The sequence below is a fragment of the Phoenix dactylifera genome, chromosome 15 (genome assembly GCF_051530095.1).
Source record: "Phoenix dactylifera cultivar Ajwa chromosome 15, Ajwa_hap1_PhDact_Kaust_v1.1, whole genome shotgun sequence".
NCBI classification, from domain to species: domain Eukaryota; kingdom Viridiplantae; phylum Streptophyta; class Magnoliopsida; order Arecales; family Arecaceae; genus Phoenix; species Phoenix dactylifera.
In genome coordinates this window covers 14752100-14773303 of record NC_143204.1, presented here as the reverse complement: position 1 = coordinate 14773303, position 21204 = coordinate 14752100, and the positions used below count along the sequence as shown (strand labels likewise).

The 21204-nt window shown below is 37.7% G+C and overlaps 1 protein-coding gene and 1 pseudogene across 1 annotated transcript in view; one reads left to right on the top strand and one right to left on the bottom strand.

The window, feature by feature from the left end:
- Positions 1–21204, top strand: part of LOC103696553 (QWRF motif-containing protein 2) — a 35687-nt gene continuing 14483 nt past the window's right edge. Inside the window, exons 1-3 of the mRNA XM_039134041.3 lie at positions 1–178; positions 16073–17601; positions 19939–20058. Of these exons, the coding sequence (XP_038989969.3) occupies positions 16237–17601; positions 19939–20058 (1485 nt within the window). The 5' untranslated portion in view covers positions 1–178; positions 16073–16236. The remainder of the gene's footprint in view (positions 179–16072; positions 17602–19938; positions 20059–21204) is intronic.
- On the bottom strand, positions 8008–11953 carry LOC149751244 (uncharacterized; annotated as a pseudogene).

The following is a 21204-nucleotide window of genomic DNA, read 5'->3' as shown; positions in this document are numbered from 1 at the left end:
AAGGAGGGGGGGAAATTAAATACAAGGGGCAATTCGCAAAACTTAGAGTGCAGATAATAGCTATGTTGTTGGGCTTGGAGACTTTTGGCTCTCCAGCAATCAAGGCCACAACAAGAACAAGTAAAGCTAAGGCAGAGCTAGAAGAAGTTCTTCTTGGGTGGCTGGTTTCTCCACTGAGGTATTTTCTCATTGCTATACTAGTATATTAGAGTTAATTTTCCTCTTCTTCCTTCGCTTTATTTCTCTTTAAAATAGGAAGTGTATCTCGAGTGGTTTTTGTTGGAAAATGCACCAAATGCTTTCTAAGTGGTGAATTGCTATGAATCAAAGGAAACTTAAGTAGGATAATCTGGGTGCATTGTTATCAATTCTAGCAAGCCTTTGGATTCTTGTGGAAAAATGCAAGAGAGGCATGAAATACCAAGACACAAATAAAAGAGGAGCTAGCTGGACTGCATTGTGGATGGATTTCAAGCTCCCATAATGCTTGGTAAGTAATGCCTGCAAGAAAAAATTTAAAGGACTCAAATGAGTCATCGATGCAGAAGTAGAAGAAGATGGATACATAGGAATGAATAAAATGGTAGCTACATCTGACAGGTATTGTGATCATCTTCTAAAATGCAAAGCCTCGTAGTAATTTCTTTTCTACTCTTTGTGGAAAACTTCCACAGCTAATGTGAATGAACATAAATTCTTGTGTTCCTTGTGATCCATTGAGCTTTCGCACCGTCGTCTACCATCTTAGCTAAATGCTATATAAGATCCATTGAAAACTTAATGGCAGTATAGTTGGTTCATGCTCTGTTTCCTCTTCCTAAGAATGCTGGTTTTTTTAAGGCCTTGTTTGTTCTTTTATTAGAAACCATAAAAAGCTCCTCTCCTTCTCCATGAAGGACCCTCCCTAGAGTCATCTATCTCCCACAAGATTTATAGGAACACTGCTATCACTTCTCTATGAAATTTGCAATCTTGGGAGGGAGACACCTTCCAATTGTCCATTGAATAGGCCACAGGGTGAAGTCCAATTACTCTACAGCAGCTACAGTAGGTTCCCGCAGGAACTGTGCTCTCATAGTCTCATTGTTCAAAAATCCCACTGAGAAGAGTACACCTCAAATATTAAAAAGTTCTTTCTCCAAAAAAGAAAAATTTAATGAAATATATTTCTATGATAGGATTATTTTAGATAAAGTAGATTTATCAAAATTATTTTGAAAAACTAATGGCAATGATCTGCAATCCATAATATTTTAAGCAATAATTTTCTTTCTATCAAGAAGTGAATTACTTGGACATCTCAAAAATATTTATCTCAAACATTCTTAGCAACAATCATGTACAACCAAAGGATTGCCACACACTATATTTATGTGAAATTACTTTTCCAACAAATAGAAAAGGGTTCTGATCATCTTACAATCACCATAAGCAGTGATGAGTCATCCTAACTCATCCTTAAAAACACTTCAAGCAATCGACTAAAATTTCTAGAAAACATAATCCTTAGATATCTAATTTGATGTCAAATATCTCATTCTAACAAAAGTAACACACATATAGCTTAGCATATTGACTGGAAAAAAATATAAATAAATAAATAATTCATTATGTGCTTGTAACATGGTAATGTGTCGATCAGACCTTGGTTGCTCTGTCCTTTCGGTCTACATGGTGAGGATCCAACAGACTAAAATCACTAGATCAATCCATACTGTTAGGAGCATTCATAACAGTAACTAAAAAGGTGCTTTTTGAAATGAAAAAGATGTTTCTGTGTTTCTTGGTTGCCTAAGAAACCCTTCAAAACCCATCAGTTAAGAAATGATTGAGTTATCCAATACTTGTGCAGCAACAGTTCTATCGAGAACTTTAAATCCAAATATATTTTTTGCTAGACAAATCCAATTATATTAAATCTTGTCATTTTAATCTTGACGATGAGCATCTCATGTCCATCTGCATCTAGGAGCAGTCGATAGAATGATCATTATTTCATGCAAAGCTTTTTCTAGATTCACACTCGCGTCATTTTTTTCCTGCAAAAGTTCTTTTCAATAAACTCTCAATTTAATACATAGTATGGAAAACTTTAGCTCTTGAACCATTGTTTTGGGTCATTGTCTTTGGGGAGCTTAATTGGTAGGTAGGTGTGTTATAAATGCAGCAGAGACGACGAATTTGTTCCTAATTATTTCCACACTTCTAGTTGTGATTTCGCTCTCCAAATACATCAAATAATTCAGATCCTCTAAACCAGTCAGTGTCATCCGAGTACATAGCAACAAAGGCTATGTCTCCTTTGTCCTACTTCATGTATTGTTACCAATTGAAAAATGAAGCATTAGTCCTCAATGATCTAAGCATGTTTATAATTTTTGGTCGTGTTTTCGGTGTTATAATGTATAGTGGCAACCTTATTATGACATAAATGATATAATTTAGGGAAGATCATTGTAGCTTTGCAACAGCCGTTGTACCACTATTTGGAGCGAGCCTTGTATTGTCAACATAATGATCGAATAATTAAACTAATGATGGTCGTGATTTATATTATCTTGTTATAACAGGTATCATATCATGGAAACAATGATATTTATTGATATTCATAACTAAATTAGAATATTTTTCAATTTAATCACCATACTTGTTTAAAACTAAGAGCTTATTCTATGCATTGTGACATTATCAGATAATATTGATATTATACATGATTATTGCTCATTGTTTTCTAATAACCATTAGATTTTCCCTAAGATTTCCGTCAAATGTTTGATTAGGAAGATGATATGATCATTATTTACATTGCAATAAAAAATAATTGTTCTAAATGAAGTTTATTATCAGGAGGAATTAGCATTGCTTAAATCTTGTAATATAATTGTGAGGACTTATGTGGACGTATGTTTAGTCCCATATCGATTATTCATTGGATAGATCTTAGGTACTTATACAACATTAAGGAACCCAAATAATACCTTCCTGCTAACCATTTTAGGTGAGGTCCTGGGTTATTACAAATGGTATTAAAGCGGACTTGACCCATAATTTATGTGGACTAGAGGACACTGCAACACAGATTCATTAGGGCTGACAACGGGCTAATCGTAGTGTTTGTGAATAGATTTGAATGGATTTGAACCCTTAGCCTGACAAGAACGTCAGAGCTTGAACGGGGGAGTATGTGAGGAATCGTTCGGGCGTGTGTTTAGTCCTACATCGGTCATTCGCTGGGTAGATCTTGGATACTTGTGTAGGATCTTGAGTTGTTACAATAATATTGCATTAGATTTGATTTTGCTATTACCCACAAGTTATTAATTTTCATATATTAGTATCTTTATTTATATATTTTAACCGCGAGAGAGAGAGAGAGAGAGAGAGAGAGAGAGAGAGAGAGAGAGATATTTTAATTAAACTTCATGAGAAAAGAGGAGCTTGGTGAAGTGGTCCTTACTACAGATGCCCCTTCCTCTAATCGGGGTCATGGAAGCGCGTGCAGTGGTCCAATTGGTCCCTTGTTTCATACTCCATGGAAAGAGCATTTTAGTTAGCAAGGTTTTCTTTCTATTACATATGTCAAAAACGTTGGTTTCGTGGGGCATAAAATAGGTTTCAGGTGGCTTAGCGACTATCGACCGGCTAACAAACATAATTGGACTCTTGATTCTCTTCTCCTCATAATGTAATTTTTTTCACAGATTTTTTTACTTAAAAACAAATATATATTTTTCAATATCATACATCTTTATAGATAAATTTTGTATAAAAACGCAACCGAATGAGTATTTTGACAAATCTCATATATATCTTAGTTTGTGTATAGCTCTTCTTTGGTAAAAAAACCTAACAAACAAACTATATCATTACCACACAAATGCTCTCTAGGTCTCTTGGACTACAAAACAAAGAATTCTCATTGAAGTGTGAATCTGTGATGCAATGCATGGTAGATTTTGAGATGTGTGTTCAGTAGATGATGTTAGTTGTAGTGAGCCCACACAATTAATCATACATTGAAAATGGATTGCCATGTTTGTCATGCATTAGAGCACCTAAACGGTGTTAGCACACTGCATAGACATGGTTCAAGAACATGCTACTCTTGTTGGTCTGCAAGAATATAATGAGTTTTTATTGATTGCACATCTAAATTGTCCTGTGATGCAGACAAAAATATCTTAAAATGCTTGCTAGCTACAAGGAAAGAACGGTAAATGTTGGTCTCATGTCTCCCTTAGAATGTAATCGAAGGCAAATTTACATCCACAATATGCAAAGTATTGTAATTTTGCTGGCCATTAAAACCATCTCACTTCTATCATCCAGTAATATCATTCTGATGTCAAATGCATGGGCTTAACTTGAGAGTGCAAGAGATATCTCCTATTCATCTTCTTCTCTCTCTTGTGGCAGGGAAAGGGGTTGTAAGTCAAATCTCTAATACAACTGCCCACTACCATCCATCAGCAAGATGAGATTTGCATGTTAGAATCTTGATGCGCATACAAATGGTACAAATATTTGTCAAATAAGTGGTTAGGTTACCTGCATGTGAATTCTTTCCGTTTCTCAACTTGATAGAGGCTCATTCAATCTGTAAACAAGCTTGATCTGAGCATATAATCTGAGCGTAGCATAATAGAGCAAAGCTTTAAGTTTACCTCATAATAGAGCATATAATTTGACCCTAGCTTGAATTTAATCTAATTCAATTTTGTTGTGGAGTTAATTGAGCTCTATTTTATGTTTACATTTTAAATATTAAAATATTTTTATAAAAATGATAGCATATCATGACTAGTTGAAACGAATTTGCAATGTTTACTAATTAGTAAACATCTCAACCACTGATATGGCAATGAACAATACCTCAAAAGATATATACAAAAGTAGGGTTATCACCAAGAAGTACATGATTGGACCTACTTGAACCTCATCATAACCCATAGATCCCATTGGGTTTAGCATGAGTCAAAAGCTAGTTGTGATCTAGATCTAGCGAAAGCATACTCATGGCAAATCACTAGGATATCTAATATGACTTTTAGATACTTCTATTTATATTGTGAACACCTTTGATTGCAAGCTTTCTTCAAGTGGCTTCTTTATTTTCTATATTTTCAAAACTACCCTTTTGTCCTGTTTTCGCATGCGTGTACGCACGAGTTTTGTGTGTGTATGTGTGTGTGAGAGATTTGATTATCAGATTTATGCTTGGAAGATCAATACACAAATAGAATCAAATTGGTAAGAAATGTTCTCTCTAAGAAATTTTATTAATATGTCAAAAGGCTGCTTTATATAATGTATTAGATGTATATATAGGATATGACCTATTTCAGGTATTAATCTTGGTATAAAATCTTACTCAATATAGGATTTGATAATAAAAAAATATGTTAGAATTATTCTACTATAAATATTTACTAAATTTCGATATTGAAAATCTACTAGCTTATGTAAAGTTTGGTATGGCCTAGCTGATTATGTAAAGTTTGGTATGATCATAGTACCTGCTGGTTGCATCTTGTGCTCAATCACCTTAAGTAGCAAGAGATCATACTACCCTTTTTATATCACTAGTGATTTATTTTTAGAAAAATAAAAGAATAAACTTAGACAATTTCTAATTCTCTTAGCTCTTCCTTGTTCCGAATGTAAGAAGCCAAACCCTATCCCTCATTCTCCCCACCATATCATCGACCTCTGCATCACCAATCAGCCCATTTCTTGCTCTTTCTTTTGTGTTTTATTATATTTTAATGTAAATTTAGTTTTTTTTTTCATATTTTGTTATGGATAGGGTTCTATCGTTTGTTACGAGAGCATTTGACAACCTCACCTAAGAAATCGTATCAAATATTGAAAAGCTTGAAAAGAAATATAGCAAATACCAATAAGAATCTGGACTCCACAATCCAACACACCTGCCCGAACCTAATGAGTGACATGGGTCTTCATGAATCTGTATCTGACCCTTGTATGCCATAAGTAGCTACCTAGAGTTGATCTAGGTTCTTGGATACATTGGATTTTGGTCAAATTTAAGCCTAATTCCCTTGTCCAAGTCCCATTGAGAGAGACCCAACCCAATGAAATATCATCCATGGTTCAGGACATTGGGGGACCCCGAGCTCTAATTAATTCCTTAAATGAGTCATGAACGGCTCCAATTTGCTTGAGTTGAGCTCAAACTTGACTCTTTCTCTCTCATTGAGTTGAGCTGCAATTCTGATTGAGTTGAGCCTGATTTCAACTCCATGAAAATGTCCAACTTGACCAATACTGTTGTAGTATTATATACATGTGCATGTAGCTGGGGTCGCTTGACGTATCATGCTCTTATTTTTTTTTTATTTTTAATTTTTTTGATAATGCAAATAGATCATATAACTCTAGTATGAGTACATCCACGTAAGTCAGAGGATACAATAAGACGGAAAGAAAAAAGGGTAGTCTTAAGTCGATCTCATAAACAATCATCAGAATACTGAGCTACATAAGAGATGACTTAATCGACTGTCTTTTTTTGATAATACAAATAGATCATATAACTCCAGTATGAGTACATCCACGTAAGTCAGAGGATACAAAAGATGGAAAGAAAAAAGGGTAGTCTTAAGTCTATCTCATAAACAATCACCAGAATATTGAGCCACATAAGAAGCGACCCAATCGGCTGTCCTGTTCGCCTTGTAATACACATAGTTGATCTGGAGGGCAGCACAACAAATGTTGGAGTAATCAACTCAAGAACTCAAATAAAACACTAATAATTTAATATCACTGAAATAACTGATTCCGATACGTACATCCTTGATGTCGTTTTCTTTAGATCCAAAATAAAATAGATAATACTTGTAGATTGGTCCGAGGCGTGTAATCACTGTCTTTGAAAGAGATTTGCCTCCTTATATGCACTGGATTCTGGCGATCCCTCCCCAAGATACAACAGACCGTTGAATTTGTAGACGTGCACAATACTACAAATTTTCTTGAACTCGGCAGAACCTTTTTTGTATGCTCGTACCCAATAGTTTGGTGGGTGATCAAGAGAAGATCGAGAAAACAAAAGAAAGGAGGACTTAATGGATATATATATATATATATATATATATATATATATATATATATATATATATATATATATATATATATATATTTCTTCAAACCGTGAAGAAACCGAGAAGCTCTCTGTTTTTCTTTTAAAGGATGGCCAAGAAAAGCCAAAAAAATTGAGAATAAGAGGCTCTCCTCTCCCTTCCCCTAGAGGAACGTTGGATCCCAACGTCTCCCTCTTTAAGGCCACCTTAATTGAGTTGTCCGTTGAGTTCTTCAACGGACAGCTCTTCAAATATTACTTTAATTGGAGGGATGATTTCATGACCGTTCAAAATGAGGAGCAACATATCAAATTTGAAAACCTCTTACATTCCCCACCATTTTGAAATTTTGATTTTTTTTTGAGATAATTTGAAAAATGTCAAAAATTTTGAAAAATTTAAAGTACGAGCATTCAGTACACTTAGTTTTCGATGAAAGGTGTCTTTCGGACTTGAACCTTCATCTAGTTGGTATTTCGCCATCCACACCGGTCCGAAGTGAACAAAGTCTTGAACTTGGACTTTATGTATAGATTTTGAAAATACCAAACAACTAAGAGTTAACCCTGCATGTGAATTCCATCGGGGTAGCGCATTACGGCCATGCGCAGGTATCTTGTTTTGTGAGTGTCTCTTAGAGAACAAGCCCTAATTCTCTATTTGATTGCGACCCCACAGTCTCACTCACATCGGTGATATCTCCAAGGGTATACTGCAACTCTATACCCTGCTATAATAGCCTTGATATCATTAAGGCATTACGCCATCCTCCTGTTTAGTGCAATTGAGCACCTGCTCCATAGAGATGGGTAGTGAACTGAGTTCACTTTAAATTTGGTGCTCCTACCAGCCACTCAATCAGCTTGTTTGTCCCATTGAACCTACATCTTGGGATCTCCAGTCAGATAGGTTGGGTTGCCGCTGACGGTGACTCAAAAATAGGCTTTAAACCCATCCCCCTCGAAGCATATTGAACTTGTCCTCTCGACAAGCCCTTGGTCAGATGATCTGCTAAGTTCTCCACTGATTTAATATAACTTAAAGTTATAACTCCAGTAGAGGTGAGCTTCCTTAAAATTTTATATCGAAGCTCAATATGCCTAGACGACTTCGAGTTGTGATTTTTACTTTTTACTTTTGCTATAGTCGCTTGATTATCACAGTTAATTAAAATAGCAGGAATAGGCTTATCCATCATGGGGATATCTAATAACAGACCCCTAAGCCAATCTGCTTCTCCACCAGCTAACTCTAAGGCTACCATCTCAGCTTTCATGGTGGATCTAGTAATCAAGGTCTGCTTGGAAGATTTCCAAGCGACTGCACCACCACCTAGTGTAAAGACAAATCCACTAGTGGCCTTTGTGTCTACGGAATCAGAAATCCAGTTAGCATCACTATACCCTTCTAGTACAGTAGGAAAACCAGAATAGTATATCCCATAGTTAATAGTACCCTTCAAATATTTAAGAAGCCTTTCTATTGCATTCCAATGTGTTTTATCGGGATTACTAGTGTATCTACTTAGTCTTCCTACAGCATAAGAGATATCTGGCCTTGTACATGTAGATAAATACATAAGACTTCCAATTAATTGAGAATACTTTAATTGGGAAACACTATCCCCACCATTTTTCTTTAATTTTATGCTAGGATCATATGGGGTGCTAACTGGCTTGTAATTTTCGTCCCAAATTTCTTTAACACCTTTTCAACATAGTGAGATTGACTTAGAACAATCTCATTTTGTGTCCTTCTAATTTTGATTCCTAAGATTACTTTAGCTAATCCTAGATCTTTCATGTCAAAATTATCACTTAAGTATTTCTTCACTTCAAAAATTGTGACATGTTCACTACCAAAAATTAAAATGTCATCTATGTATAAACATAGGATAATAATAGACCCATCAAATATTTTCCAATATACACATTTATCGAAGTCACAAATATTAAAGACATATGATAAAATGACTTGGTCAAACTTTTCATGCCACTGTCTAGGAGCTTGTTTTAATCCATATAAGGATTTGACTAGCTTACACACTTTATTCTCTTGACTAGAAACTACAAAACCTTCTGGCTGCTCCATATAAATTTCTTCATCTAACTCGCCATTAAGAAAGGCTGTTTTCACATCCATCTGATGGATTTCAAGTTTATAAGATGCCGCCAATGCTATAAGCACTCGAATTGTATTTATCCTAGTGACTGGAGAATAAGTGTCAAAATAGTCCATTCCTTCTCTTTGACTAAAACCTTTAGCAACTAATTTAGCTTTGTATTTTTCAGTGGATCCATCAGGATTTTGTTTCCTTTTGAAGACCAATTTGCATCCTAGTGGTCTAGACCCTGGAGGTAAGTCAGTTAACACCCATGTATTGTGTGAAAGGATTGATTCCATCTCACTTTTAATGGCTTCATCCCATAGAGGTGCATCACTAAATTTCATTGCTTCAGCATAAGTCAAGGGTTCATCTTCAACAAGGAATGTGTAGAAGTCATCTCTTAGGTTTTTCTCTATTCTAGGCCTCTTGCTCCTTCTAAGTTCAACCTGGGGTTCTATTTCAGTGTTATCATTTTGTGATTTAGAGGATTCTCCTATTTCTAACTTTCTCTTTTCTTTCATAGGAAACATATTCTCAAAAAATACTGCATCATTCGATTCTTTAATAGTGTTCGGTGTAATGTCAGGTACATTTGATCGTACTACTAAGAATCGGTATGCGTTATTATTTTCCGCGTATCCTATGAAAGCTGCATCAAAAGTCTTAAGAGACAGTTTAGTCATCTTGCTAGAGTTAATTTTAACTTTTGCAAGGCAACCCCAAACTTTAAAATATTTTAGACTAGGTTTTCTACCCCACCATAACTCATATGGTGTTTTTTGGTTATCTTTAAATGGTATACGATTAAGTATTTTACATGCTGAAATTAGAGCTTCACCCCACAAATTGTTGGAAAGACCAGAACTAGTAAGCATTGAGTTAATCATGCCAAAAAAAGTTCTATTTTTTCTTTCAGCAACTCCATTTGACTGAGGAGAATAAGGGGCAGTAGTCTCATGTATAATCCCATGTTCCTCACAAAATTTTCCAAATTCTGTTGAACTATATTCTCCTCCTCTATCTGACCTAAGTCTTTTTATTGTTTTCTGGGTTTGATTTTCAACCTCTGATTTATAAATTTTAAATTTTTCTAAGGCTTCATCCTTAGTTTTTATTAAATATACATAACAATATTTTGACATATCATCTATAAAGGTAATAAAATATCTTTTTCCTCCTCTCGTCAAAATACCGCTCATCTCGCAAATATCACTATGTATTAAATCAAGCAGGTTAGAACTTCTACTTGTTGATTTAAATGGTTTCCTAGGTTGTTTAGCTTGAACACAAATTTCACATTTTTTGTTCTTCTCTAAATTATATTTAGGAATTAAATCTAAACTCATTATTCTTTTGAGAGTATTGTTATTCACGTGTCCAAGTCTACTATGCCACATCTCTAAAGAGTCAATATGCATAACAAGTGGAGAAGAAACATTTTTATTCATATTGTTGCATGGTAATACACTCAATTTAACTAACCCATCAGCAACATAACCCCTCCCTACAAATGTCCCACCTTTGGTAATTACAACCTTATTTGATTCAAACACTAATTTAAAGCCTAATTGACTCAAAAGAAAACCACTAACAAGATTCTTGCGAACATCTGGCACATGTTGCACGTTGTGGAGAGTAATAATTTTTCCAGATGTAAACTTCAATTTTACTTCTCCTTCTTCAATCACTTGTGCAACACTGGAGTTGCCCGTGGTCACAGTTCTCCCTTTAACCTCCTGGTAGAAAGAAAAAGAGGAAATATCAGAACATATATGGACAATAGCTCCTGTATCAATCCACCATTCGGTTGGATTGTAGGCCAGATTTAACTCAAGTTTTGAGATTACTAACCTGCCCTCGGTTCCAGTAGAGCCAGAACTGGTTATCATATTTGCCTGAGGAGTCACTTTGTCACCTTGCCCCTTGACTTTGTCCTTTCTATGTCTACACTGTTTGGCAAAGTGTCCTGATTTTCCACAGACATAACATGTTCTCTTGCTCTGTTCCTTTTGAATCTTTGGTTTTGGCTTCTCAAAGTGTTTCTTGGGCTTATTTCTCGAGAAGTTAGTTTTCTTCGTTTCTACTAAGTTTGCCTTTGCACTAACTTCTGAGTCAATACCCAAGTCCTGTTTATGGTTATTCCTATGTTTTTCTTCTATTTGAAGGGACACTAGTACTTGATCCAAAGAGAGGGTGTGTCTCTTATGCTTCAAAGAGACTTTAAAATTCGTCCAGAAAGATGGGAGCTTTTCTATAAGGGCTGCCGCCTGAATTCTCTCATCTATAGAAATTCCCATTGCAACGATCTTCGCACTATATTCTGGACTTCATGTGCTTGATCAATTACTGATTTTTGATCTACCATTTTGTAAGAAAAATATTCTCCTATGATGAACTTTTCTTCTGATTCGGTTTCTTTACCATATTTCGACTCAAGTTCATCCCACAATGTCTTAGCTGTACCTTCAGCTCTAGAGTAGATGTCGTATAAGTTATCATTTAGTGCACTAAGTATCAAACTTTTGTATAAACGATCATCTTTATCAAATTTGTATTTAGCAGCTGATCTGCCGGGTTCATGATCCATTGGGTCCTTAGTTGAAGGATTGTTTGAAACCACATAAAATAAATCTAATGTGTCTAACAAAGACTCCATTTTTGTTTGCCATCTAACAAAATTCTTTCCATCAAACGACTCAGGTTTCAGGATATCGTTTAATGAGTTCTTAACTTTGTCCATCTTTGTATTTCAGAGGTGAAATTCTCTTTCAAAATTGTTGGAGTAATCAACTCAAGAACTCAAATAAAACACTAATAATTTAATATCACTGAAACAACTGATTCCGATGCGTACATCTTTGATGTCGTTTTCTTTAGATCCAAAATAAAATAGATAATACCTGTAGATCGGTCCGAGGCGTGTAATCACTGTCTTTGAAAGAGATTCGCCTCCTTACATGCACTGGATTCTGGCGATCCCTCCCCAAGATACAACGGACCGTTGAATTTGTAGACGTGCATAATACTACAAATTTTTTTGAACTCGGCAGGACCTTTTTTGTATGCTCGTACTCAATAGTTTGGTGGGTGATCAAGAGAAGATCGAGAAAACAAAAGAAAGGAGGACTTAAAGGATATATATATATATATATATATCTTCAAACCATGAAGAAACCCAGAAGCTCTCTGTTTTTCTTTTAAAGGATGGCCAAGAAAAGCCAAAAAATTGAGAATAAGAGGCTGTCCTCTCCCTTCCCCTAGAGGAACGTTGGATCCCAACGTCTCCCTTTTTAGGGCCACCTTAATTGAGTTGTCCGTTGAGTTCTGCAACGGACAGCTCTTCAAATATTACTTTAATTGGAGGGATGGTTTCATAACCGTTCAAAATGAGGAGCAACGTATCAAATTTGAAAACCTCTTACAACATATCATCTGCCTGTGGATGTCCTGCGATAGTGGATGCTGCTCGTCACTTGCTCATGCCAGATTCTAAATCCAGCCAACTATCATCGCTGGTCCTCCTCAAGTTGGATGTTGTCAGCTCTCGCTATACTGCTTGCATAGGTCTTCCTGTATCCGCTACCATCCCGTGATAGGATTAGAAAGTTGGCCGGAACCAGCTTGACGGCCTCGTAGGATCTTCGGTTGCATGTAGTGGCCTAGTAGCTTAGCATGCAGTACAAAATATTGTTTCTTTAAACAAAAAATATGTATGTATTGGATAGAACTATAAAAAATTGCGTCAATTCCACATCATTCTTGGCTTGATGCATGTACGAGCTAGCTCAAATTTTGGAAGTGGCACTCTGTCATTTGATCTCAAGTGGATCGAAGTGCACAAAAAATGCTAACTGGTGGGGATTTTTTTGGAACATGATATGGACTTTTAAAACCTTAGGAAGGGAAAAGAATGCAGTAGTTTAAATATTAACATGATTAAATTCAATTTATACATTGCCGAGATCATTCATTACTTGCTTGTTTTGCTGTACGTGAGATGCGCTACTGATCCATCCATCTTTTATCACAATTTGAAGGTTTAAGTTGTTAGTTAACATAGAAACGATATTTTTCCTCATGAACTTTTCCCACCTTTACCCTTTGTTTATACTTGTTTCTAGTCTAACTGCTGAAAATTTTTACTAATAGGATTTGTGTTAAATGATTGGCACCCCTATAGAGAGGTCATGCGCCCACCATATTTCTAGAAAAAAAAAATCTCGCCATCTTTGCTGATTGTTAAACATTAAAAAGGAAGACCAGAAATGAATAATATAGAAGTAGAAACATTTAGAATGATACCCTTTGTTTTACATTTAAAAGGTTGCAAAAGACAAGTAGGAGGCCTATGAAGATACATTTTAATTAACTACTGAAAAACTAGATTCCTATTCCCTTTTCTTTTTTAACAACACGAAATTTCTTCAACAATTTTATAAGTTTTGAATTTGAGAAAAGCTGGTTCTGATTTTGCTTCTTAAAGAAGGTCTCTCACTATTAGGAACCAAGACTATTATGGTTGTTTGCTTTTGCAAGGCGAAAAAATAGTTTTGTCAGTGCTATTGAAACAACCATTAAAGTGCAACTAATCATGTGCATTACCTAAAAAACTAGTGAGCAAACAAGATTGATGTTAACTACATATATCAGCATTAAATTCCTAATTACTAACTAGTCATGCGGACTATAGAGTAGGGAGCGGTGTGAGAGAAGGAACATATTAAGGCTTGTTTATGAATGATCCACTAGATCTTGCTAGATTGGGAGGGGAAAAGAGAGTCGAAGGGGACATGAGGCAGTAGGAGTGTAGAGGGAGAAGGCAAAGGGTCAAATATCTCGATCCCTATTAGATTAAAAGATAGACTTAGAGAGATTTTTTTTTTTAAAAAAAATAAAGAAATCTTGATCGGATAGGACCTGCGACTTGCCAATCTCCTTCTCTCCCTCTTGAGTGCTTTCCTTCCCTCCCGATCTTGTGGGATCCGGCGGATCATTCCCAAATGAATACAATAACTAAGATTTTCTTCATTGACCTTCAAGCATAAGATCATCAAGATGGAAAGGTGGGTGGAGTTAGCAGCAATACAACTGCATAAATCTCCTCACCAAAAGTACTGGACTCCGTACCGGTACCACACTAGTATAGTGTCGGTATGGTGTCGTCCGGTTCCAGCCGATGCAGTGTATCTTGCTCCTCACCAATTTCTAATTTTTTGGTGCATCCTCACAATTCTCAACTGATGGAATAGGCATTGCCTAATATTTGGCAGCTGCTTAGCTCCATCACCTTTCACGCCGCTAACATCTCGTGACTAAGGGTCAAGGTTTTGGGAAAGCCAAATAAATTTCATGGCTTTTTGTTTTTCTTTCACCTTTAATAGAGGTATCAAACCAATTGGGCTGAGGAAGAGATTGCTAAGGTTCACCACACGAATGGACCCATTGAGACTGCTTCCTTGTCTCCTACCAGGCGTTAGATATGACCCACCTGCATGCTTTCAGTTGGATCCCAACTCACTTAGAGCAATACCTTAATTAGTTTACCAATAGCATATTGATTACTTAATAACTACATTATACAATAAAATGTTGCACTCTCCTAACATCATCCTCTAGTTATATTTAAGCACAGAAAATTAAGTTTATAGTTACCTCTTCATTATCTCGCGGTAAGCATACCGATTTAGAAGCATTGGTTTGACATGGCTTCCAAGCCTAAGTTCAACACCCATGCTAGTAAGGTGACCTTAGCAAAACTCGATCTTAATTTTTTTTTGTGCAAGCTTGATCTTAGACCAAACAATTGTTTCTGAAAAAAAAAATAAAATAATTTTTTTATCTAATTTACTATTAAAAGCAAATTTTGACATTTTGTCCACATTCGTCTTCAATCTTTTATTCATCATCTTCTTACTTTCCTGCATTTTTTTACTTGTATCGTGACTCTCATAATTATAATTATAATTAATTATAGTTATAATTGTTAATATTTATTCTAATTATTAGAAGTCAGCTTAATATTTTTTTTCTAAGTAGAAATTCGTTTTTTAAAATAAGTATTTTATATCTAATCTATCTAAAATTAAACTCGACTCAAATATATGATCAGGAGCCAATTCGGTGGAAACATGGGTCCATTGTACTCCAACCAAAAAGTCTGCCTTTTAAATAACCTGGATTTCCCCACTTGGTGGTGACCACCGACCCACAGCCCATCTGAAATAAAAAAACTCTTCACTGGCCACTCTCAAGTCTAAACATCTTTTATCATTCATTAAAGATCTAATTCTTTATTAGTTCTCCTAAATTCTCTTAAATACTCTTTAAGAACCTAAAAGGATGGTAATTAATTCCCCTCCCTTCACTCCCCTCCTGCTCTCTCTCTCTCTCTCTCTCTCTCTCTCTCTCTCTCTCTGTGATAGAATTGCTTAATGTTATATGGAGTAGTATGCATAGAACATGGACCATATAGCACCAAAAACAATAACAAAAAAAGAGACCTGTCTCTTTGTCTGAAAACGAAGTTATTAGGTACCCAAAGAAAAACACACTCTTTGCCTCTTGTGCTTCCTTGGTCTAATCTAATCTAAGCTACTTAATTTAATATCCAAGTCCCAATTCCCAAACCCATCTCTCCCTCCCCACCCCCCCCCCCCCCCCCCCTCACACGGACACTGCTTCCTTGGCAAAACGGCAAGCTTTTCTCAGCTTAACAGCAACAACAGACTAAAATAATAACTAACGAAATCATAGAAACGGAGAAAGACTACAGTGACTCCGAATCCTTCTCTCTCTCTCTCTCTCTCTCTCTCTCTCTCCTCTTCTATGCTTCACTCTTCCCTTCTCTCTTCTTCTCCAGGGGGGCAAAAGAGAAGGTTTACAGAAGCTGGAGTCCGTTGCTGCGCCAGGTAATGTGACCCTCACTTTCTCTCCACCAAATGGCTAGCTGGAGGCGGAATTCGAGAAGATAGGCGGAGATCGAGATAGGGCCGAGGCGGAGACCCAGATCTCTCCCCGGGGATCATGGTCGCAGCCATCCGCGCCGCCGCCGCCTCTCCGACGACCACCGCTGCCCATATCCCTAAAAGCCCCTCCCACCCCGACGATCCCCACAACCCCGTCCGCCCCCCTCTCAACCCCTCCGAGAAGGACAATGCCGCCCGCCGGCCCCGCACCAAAGGGATCTCTTCTCGCTACCTCTCCTCCCATTGTTCTTCTTCTTCTTCTTCTTCGTTTACTACTACCTCTACCTCCTATTCTTCTTCCAATTCCTATTCTTCTTCGAGCTCTTCTTCCAGCTCCCGGCGCTTCCCATCGCCGCTGCTGGCCTCCCGGCCCTCCACGCCTCCGGCATTGGTGTCGGGGCCCGCCCAGAAGAGATCCCAGTCCGTCGATCGGAGCCGCCCCTCCACCCCCCGCCCCGCCTCCGCCGAGCCCTCCGCCGCTGCCCGGGCCCTCTGCACCACCACCCGAAGCCTCTCCGTCTCCTTCCAGGGGGAGTCCTTCTTCTACCAGACCAGCCGCGCCAAGGCCACCTCCCCCAGCCCCGCCCGCAAGCCCACCCCGGAGCGCCGGAGGGCCAGCCCAGCCGCCGCTACACCGGCCAGGGCTGGCAACCAGTCGGAGAACTCCCGGACCTTTGAGAACCACCACCGCTGGCCGGCTGCCAGAACCCGGCAGTCGAATCCCTTGATGAGGAGCTTGGACTGCAATTTGGAAAGAAAAGGTTCTATCTTGGCAACCGTCCATCTGCTACAGCAGTCGATGGTGTTCGACGATGGCACGCGCCGTGCATCCTTTGATGGGGGCGATTTCTCAGCATCATCGGACACTGATAGTGTGTCCTCCGGGAGCAATTCAGGGGCGCAGGAGCTCAGCGTGCCCCCACGGGCACAGGTCACTCCCCGTGGAATTAGTGTGCCTGCAAGGTTCTGGCAGGAGACCAACAGCAGGCTACGCCGGCTGCCGGAGCCAGGCGTACCACTATCATCATCAGGCTCGAGGACTGGAAGGTCGCTGCCTAAGCCCGGGTTGGTGAAGAAGTCATTGGTGGACAGCCCTTTGTCATCTCCTCGGTCGGTTTCTTCTCCACTCCGTGGACCCATGAGGCCATCTTCTCCAAGTAAGATTGCAGCTTCTCCATCAAGGGGAATGGCCAGCCCTTTGCAAGCGAGGAACAATGCATCAGTGCGCTCCTCTCCAATTGGTCAGCCGGGCAATGCACCTTCAATTATAAGCTTTGCAGCAGAAGTGAGGAGGGCAAAGAAAGGGGAGAACCGGATTGAGGAAGCACACATGCTGAGGCTGTTCCATAATCAGCACTTGCAATGGCGTTGGGTGAATGCAAGGGCCAATGGTGCGCTCCTGGTACAGAGACTGACTGCGGAGGTAATGTCGGTATTATAATCTTAGAGGTCTGCTTTCTTAATATATCGACATTTGAAATTATTATCTGCTTCTTGTTATGAATTCTTGGTCTGTGTGTTTTCTACATATGTGAGCTTGAATGTTGTATGCCCTATCAATTTGGAGGGAGTCTGCTTTTAATGTGGCAAGATATGGACAATTCTTACCCTAAAAGTAAATTATCAAATTCTTCATTTGACAAAAGCCTGCTATCTGCCATTTTGGAAGTAATTTTTCTGATTGTCGATCATTATAAGAACTACCATCAAATGCTCCTTGACAATAATTTCTTTGAGCCTTTGCCACACGACCCTTGTTATAATGCCTCTGTGGCTGAATACTGTTAGAATAGAAATATTTGTGGCAGGTTCTCCAGAAATGGGTCTCATTTGCTTTATTCAAAAATGGAACTTGGTTGGTACAGTACAGGTCTGTATTGTGCCGTTTGGAAGCATAACAAAAATAGGGAGAGGGAGGGGGGAGGGAGAAAAGGATAGAGGAAGAGAGGGAGATAGAGGGAAAGTCAAAGGGAGGGAGGAAGAGGGGGGGTGAGGGTTAAACCTTTACCCTAACCCTAGTGGAGCGAGAAAGAGAGAGAGAGGGGGGCGGGGGATGCTTACCAGAAGCCAAGGGGGCGAGCAATGTTGATTGAGCAGGGTGGGGGGGAGGGTGCCTATTTAATTGAACAATCAAGGTGGGGGGGGGGGGGGGGGGGGGGGAATTTTTTCTCAATCTGAGGGAGGGGGGCTTTTTAATCAAACGGTGGGGGTTCGGCCTATTTACCGAGCCGATAGGGCGAACCGTCTTGGTTCCCTATCGGTTTGGTTCGGTACATTCCGAATCGGATAGTTTGGAGAGGTACAGCCAACCATGATGTATATTTTTATAGTTGCTCTTTGCTGGCCTATCAAACTTTAGAAGCTAGCTATTTATTGTTCTATATATGGTTCTTTTGGATCTATGATTTATTTTTTATAATTCATTTGAATTTATGTTAGTGCACGTGTTTTTACCAATATGGGTCGTGTCAGCTGTTTTGCAAATCGTTTGTTCTCAACCATGTCTATTTTCCTCAAAAGATTTTTGGTGGTATCTTGCCACTTTTGGTTATGTATATGGGAGTAATACCACATGCGCAAACTACTTCTGAAGCAAATAGTGGGTTTCTAGTGGCAATAGGTGTTTATCGATTATCACCTTTAAACCTTTATCTTTTTATACATGTTATAGAAGAACTCTTTGTGCAAATTGGAGAGGAGGAATGCTAGTTCATTTTATTCGCAGACAACTTAGTGTTTGCTGGGTAAAATTAAATATAATTACGGGAAAAAAATAAAGAATAACAGTCTAAAACTACCTGGATCAACTTACATTTTGCGGTGTGACTCCTAATTTTAATATCAGGGGAATCAAGAACGTAGTCAAACTATGGGATGAAAAAATCAAAGGATTTGCGATCTATAGTGTTGATCATGATCACATCACGATACACGTATGAACCAAAATTTGATGAGTTTAAATGCTTCTGAATTGATGAACATACTCAAAATATTGTGTAGTTCCATTAAAATTGTTAAATTTTCATATCCAATTCATGTATACGTAGGAGACCTTCAAAATGTATGATTTTGTTTCTAGGTAATTTAGGTGCTGTTACAACTTGATAAATAATGTGGATCGTCAGCTTAGATAATGCGATTATCAATTTTGTACTAATAGAATTGAAGCTCTACAATCCTAGCTCAATCCTGTCTCTTTGATCTGTACGTGTCGGCATGCATATGCACTGGTACTCCCATGCATGCACGTCTATAGCCTATCGGAGGATTCCCTCTCATTATTGTGTATCAAATTTTCGCTGGTCCTTGCAATTGTCCCTTTCATTGAAGCACAGCATTCTACACATCGAGGGTGCTCATCAAAAGTGTGCTTATCAGAATGTCAAGTGAATAACGTGCAGGCTGTATTGCAATTTGGTGTGGCTTTATATGCAATTTCATGGAATTAGAGCTTGCACACATATTAAAGGTCATCCAATGGCAGTTATCTTTCTTTCTTTTTCCTTTTTTCTATTTGATAAGTGCAAACATGGCCTTCGATAATACTTACGCATGAATTCTGCTGTTTATAGTCTAATTTCAACTGCTGGCCAGTTCGTTAAACATCTTAATTTCTCTTTTAGCTGTCTTCATCCTATATGTGTTGGTTTAGCTTGCATGTAAGATCTTGAATATTAATAACCTAATTCTTTCCCTGATCTTTATTAGAGAAACATAGATGATGCTCTATCATCAAATTCTTTCATTTATTTTGTATCAGAAAAATCTGTATAATGCATGGACAACTACATCAGAGTTGCGTGATTCTGTCACTATTAAAAGGATCAAGCTACAGCTTCTGAAACAAAATCTAAAACTAACTTCTATTCTTAAGGGGCAAGTAAGTCTTTTATCCCCTTCTCTCTCTCTTCTATCTTTTTTTTTTTCCTTTTTGATATCACTGCAAGGTTTCTTTTCCAATTTTAATTTTGATTCTGAATTATTTCCATGCTTCTTATCTGTAAAATACTCAACTTCTATAATTTCTCAAAATTGCTGCACTCTTTGTTATGTATTTGGATGTTTTAGAAGTTAATGTATAATGGTTACTGAGTATTTCCTTGAAAATCTTAGACAACCAGCCTTCTTCTTTCTAGGGATGGAGGGGGGATTGTGCCTTTGTGGGCCGTGAAAGAAACCTGGCTTTCACAGAACTATTGTCTTAAAGATGTCATTTCAAACACTATTTCCCTCTAATGATTCCAGGCATGTTTTTAAATTTAGGATTGTGAATGGGGGCCTGTTTGATCCAGAATGCTTCAGTGGAACTTAGGTTGCATCAAATATTGAATTGCTACTGCCCTACTTGATGATTGAAAACTTAGCCAATGCATTGTGTGATTCTTTACTCCAATGCACTTGAGATTTCAGATTTATGTTTTTATTTTATATTTACATTAGTAGTATTATATATAGATGAAGACAAACATGGTTGACATTATAAGATGATTCTACAAAAGAAAAGGTCTTAAAAATATGTTGAATTAGGACTATAAATCTGAAAAAAGAAACAAAAATCCTACAATTCACTTTTAGAATTTCACAATGCAGACACTATATCTGACTGATAATTTTGTTTAAATAAAAAATCTTATGTCATGACATGATAATTTGATCTAATTATATATTTGTTGACTTATATATTTGTCACATGCCTGCAAAAAATGATAATGTAAAACCAATGTTTGCATGATACATTGTAGGCAAATTGTAGGAACAAATGAATTATTCTAACACACAGAGAGAGAGAGAGAGAGAGAGAGAGAGTTATAGATTTTATCTCTTATGTTTTATAAATAGCAGAGATAATAAATAAAAAATACGAAAAACCTCTAAGAAATATAGCAGGGGGCATTGAGTCTTCCAACAAGGGGTCACTCACTGTTGGAGAAGAGATTAGATACATCCATGTAAATGATTGACGTTGGGCAAGAAACGGGATAGGGTGTTGATACAATTAACATAGGCATCATTCAGGAGAGTTCCG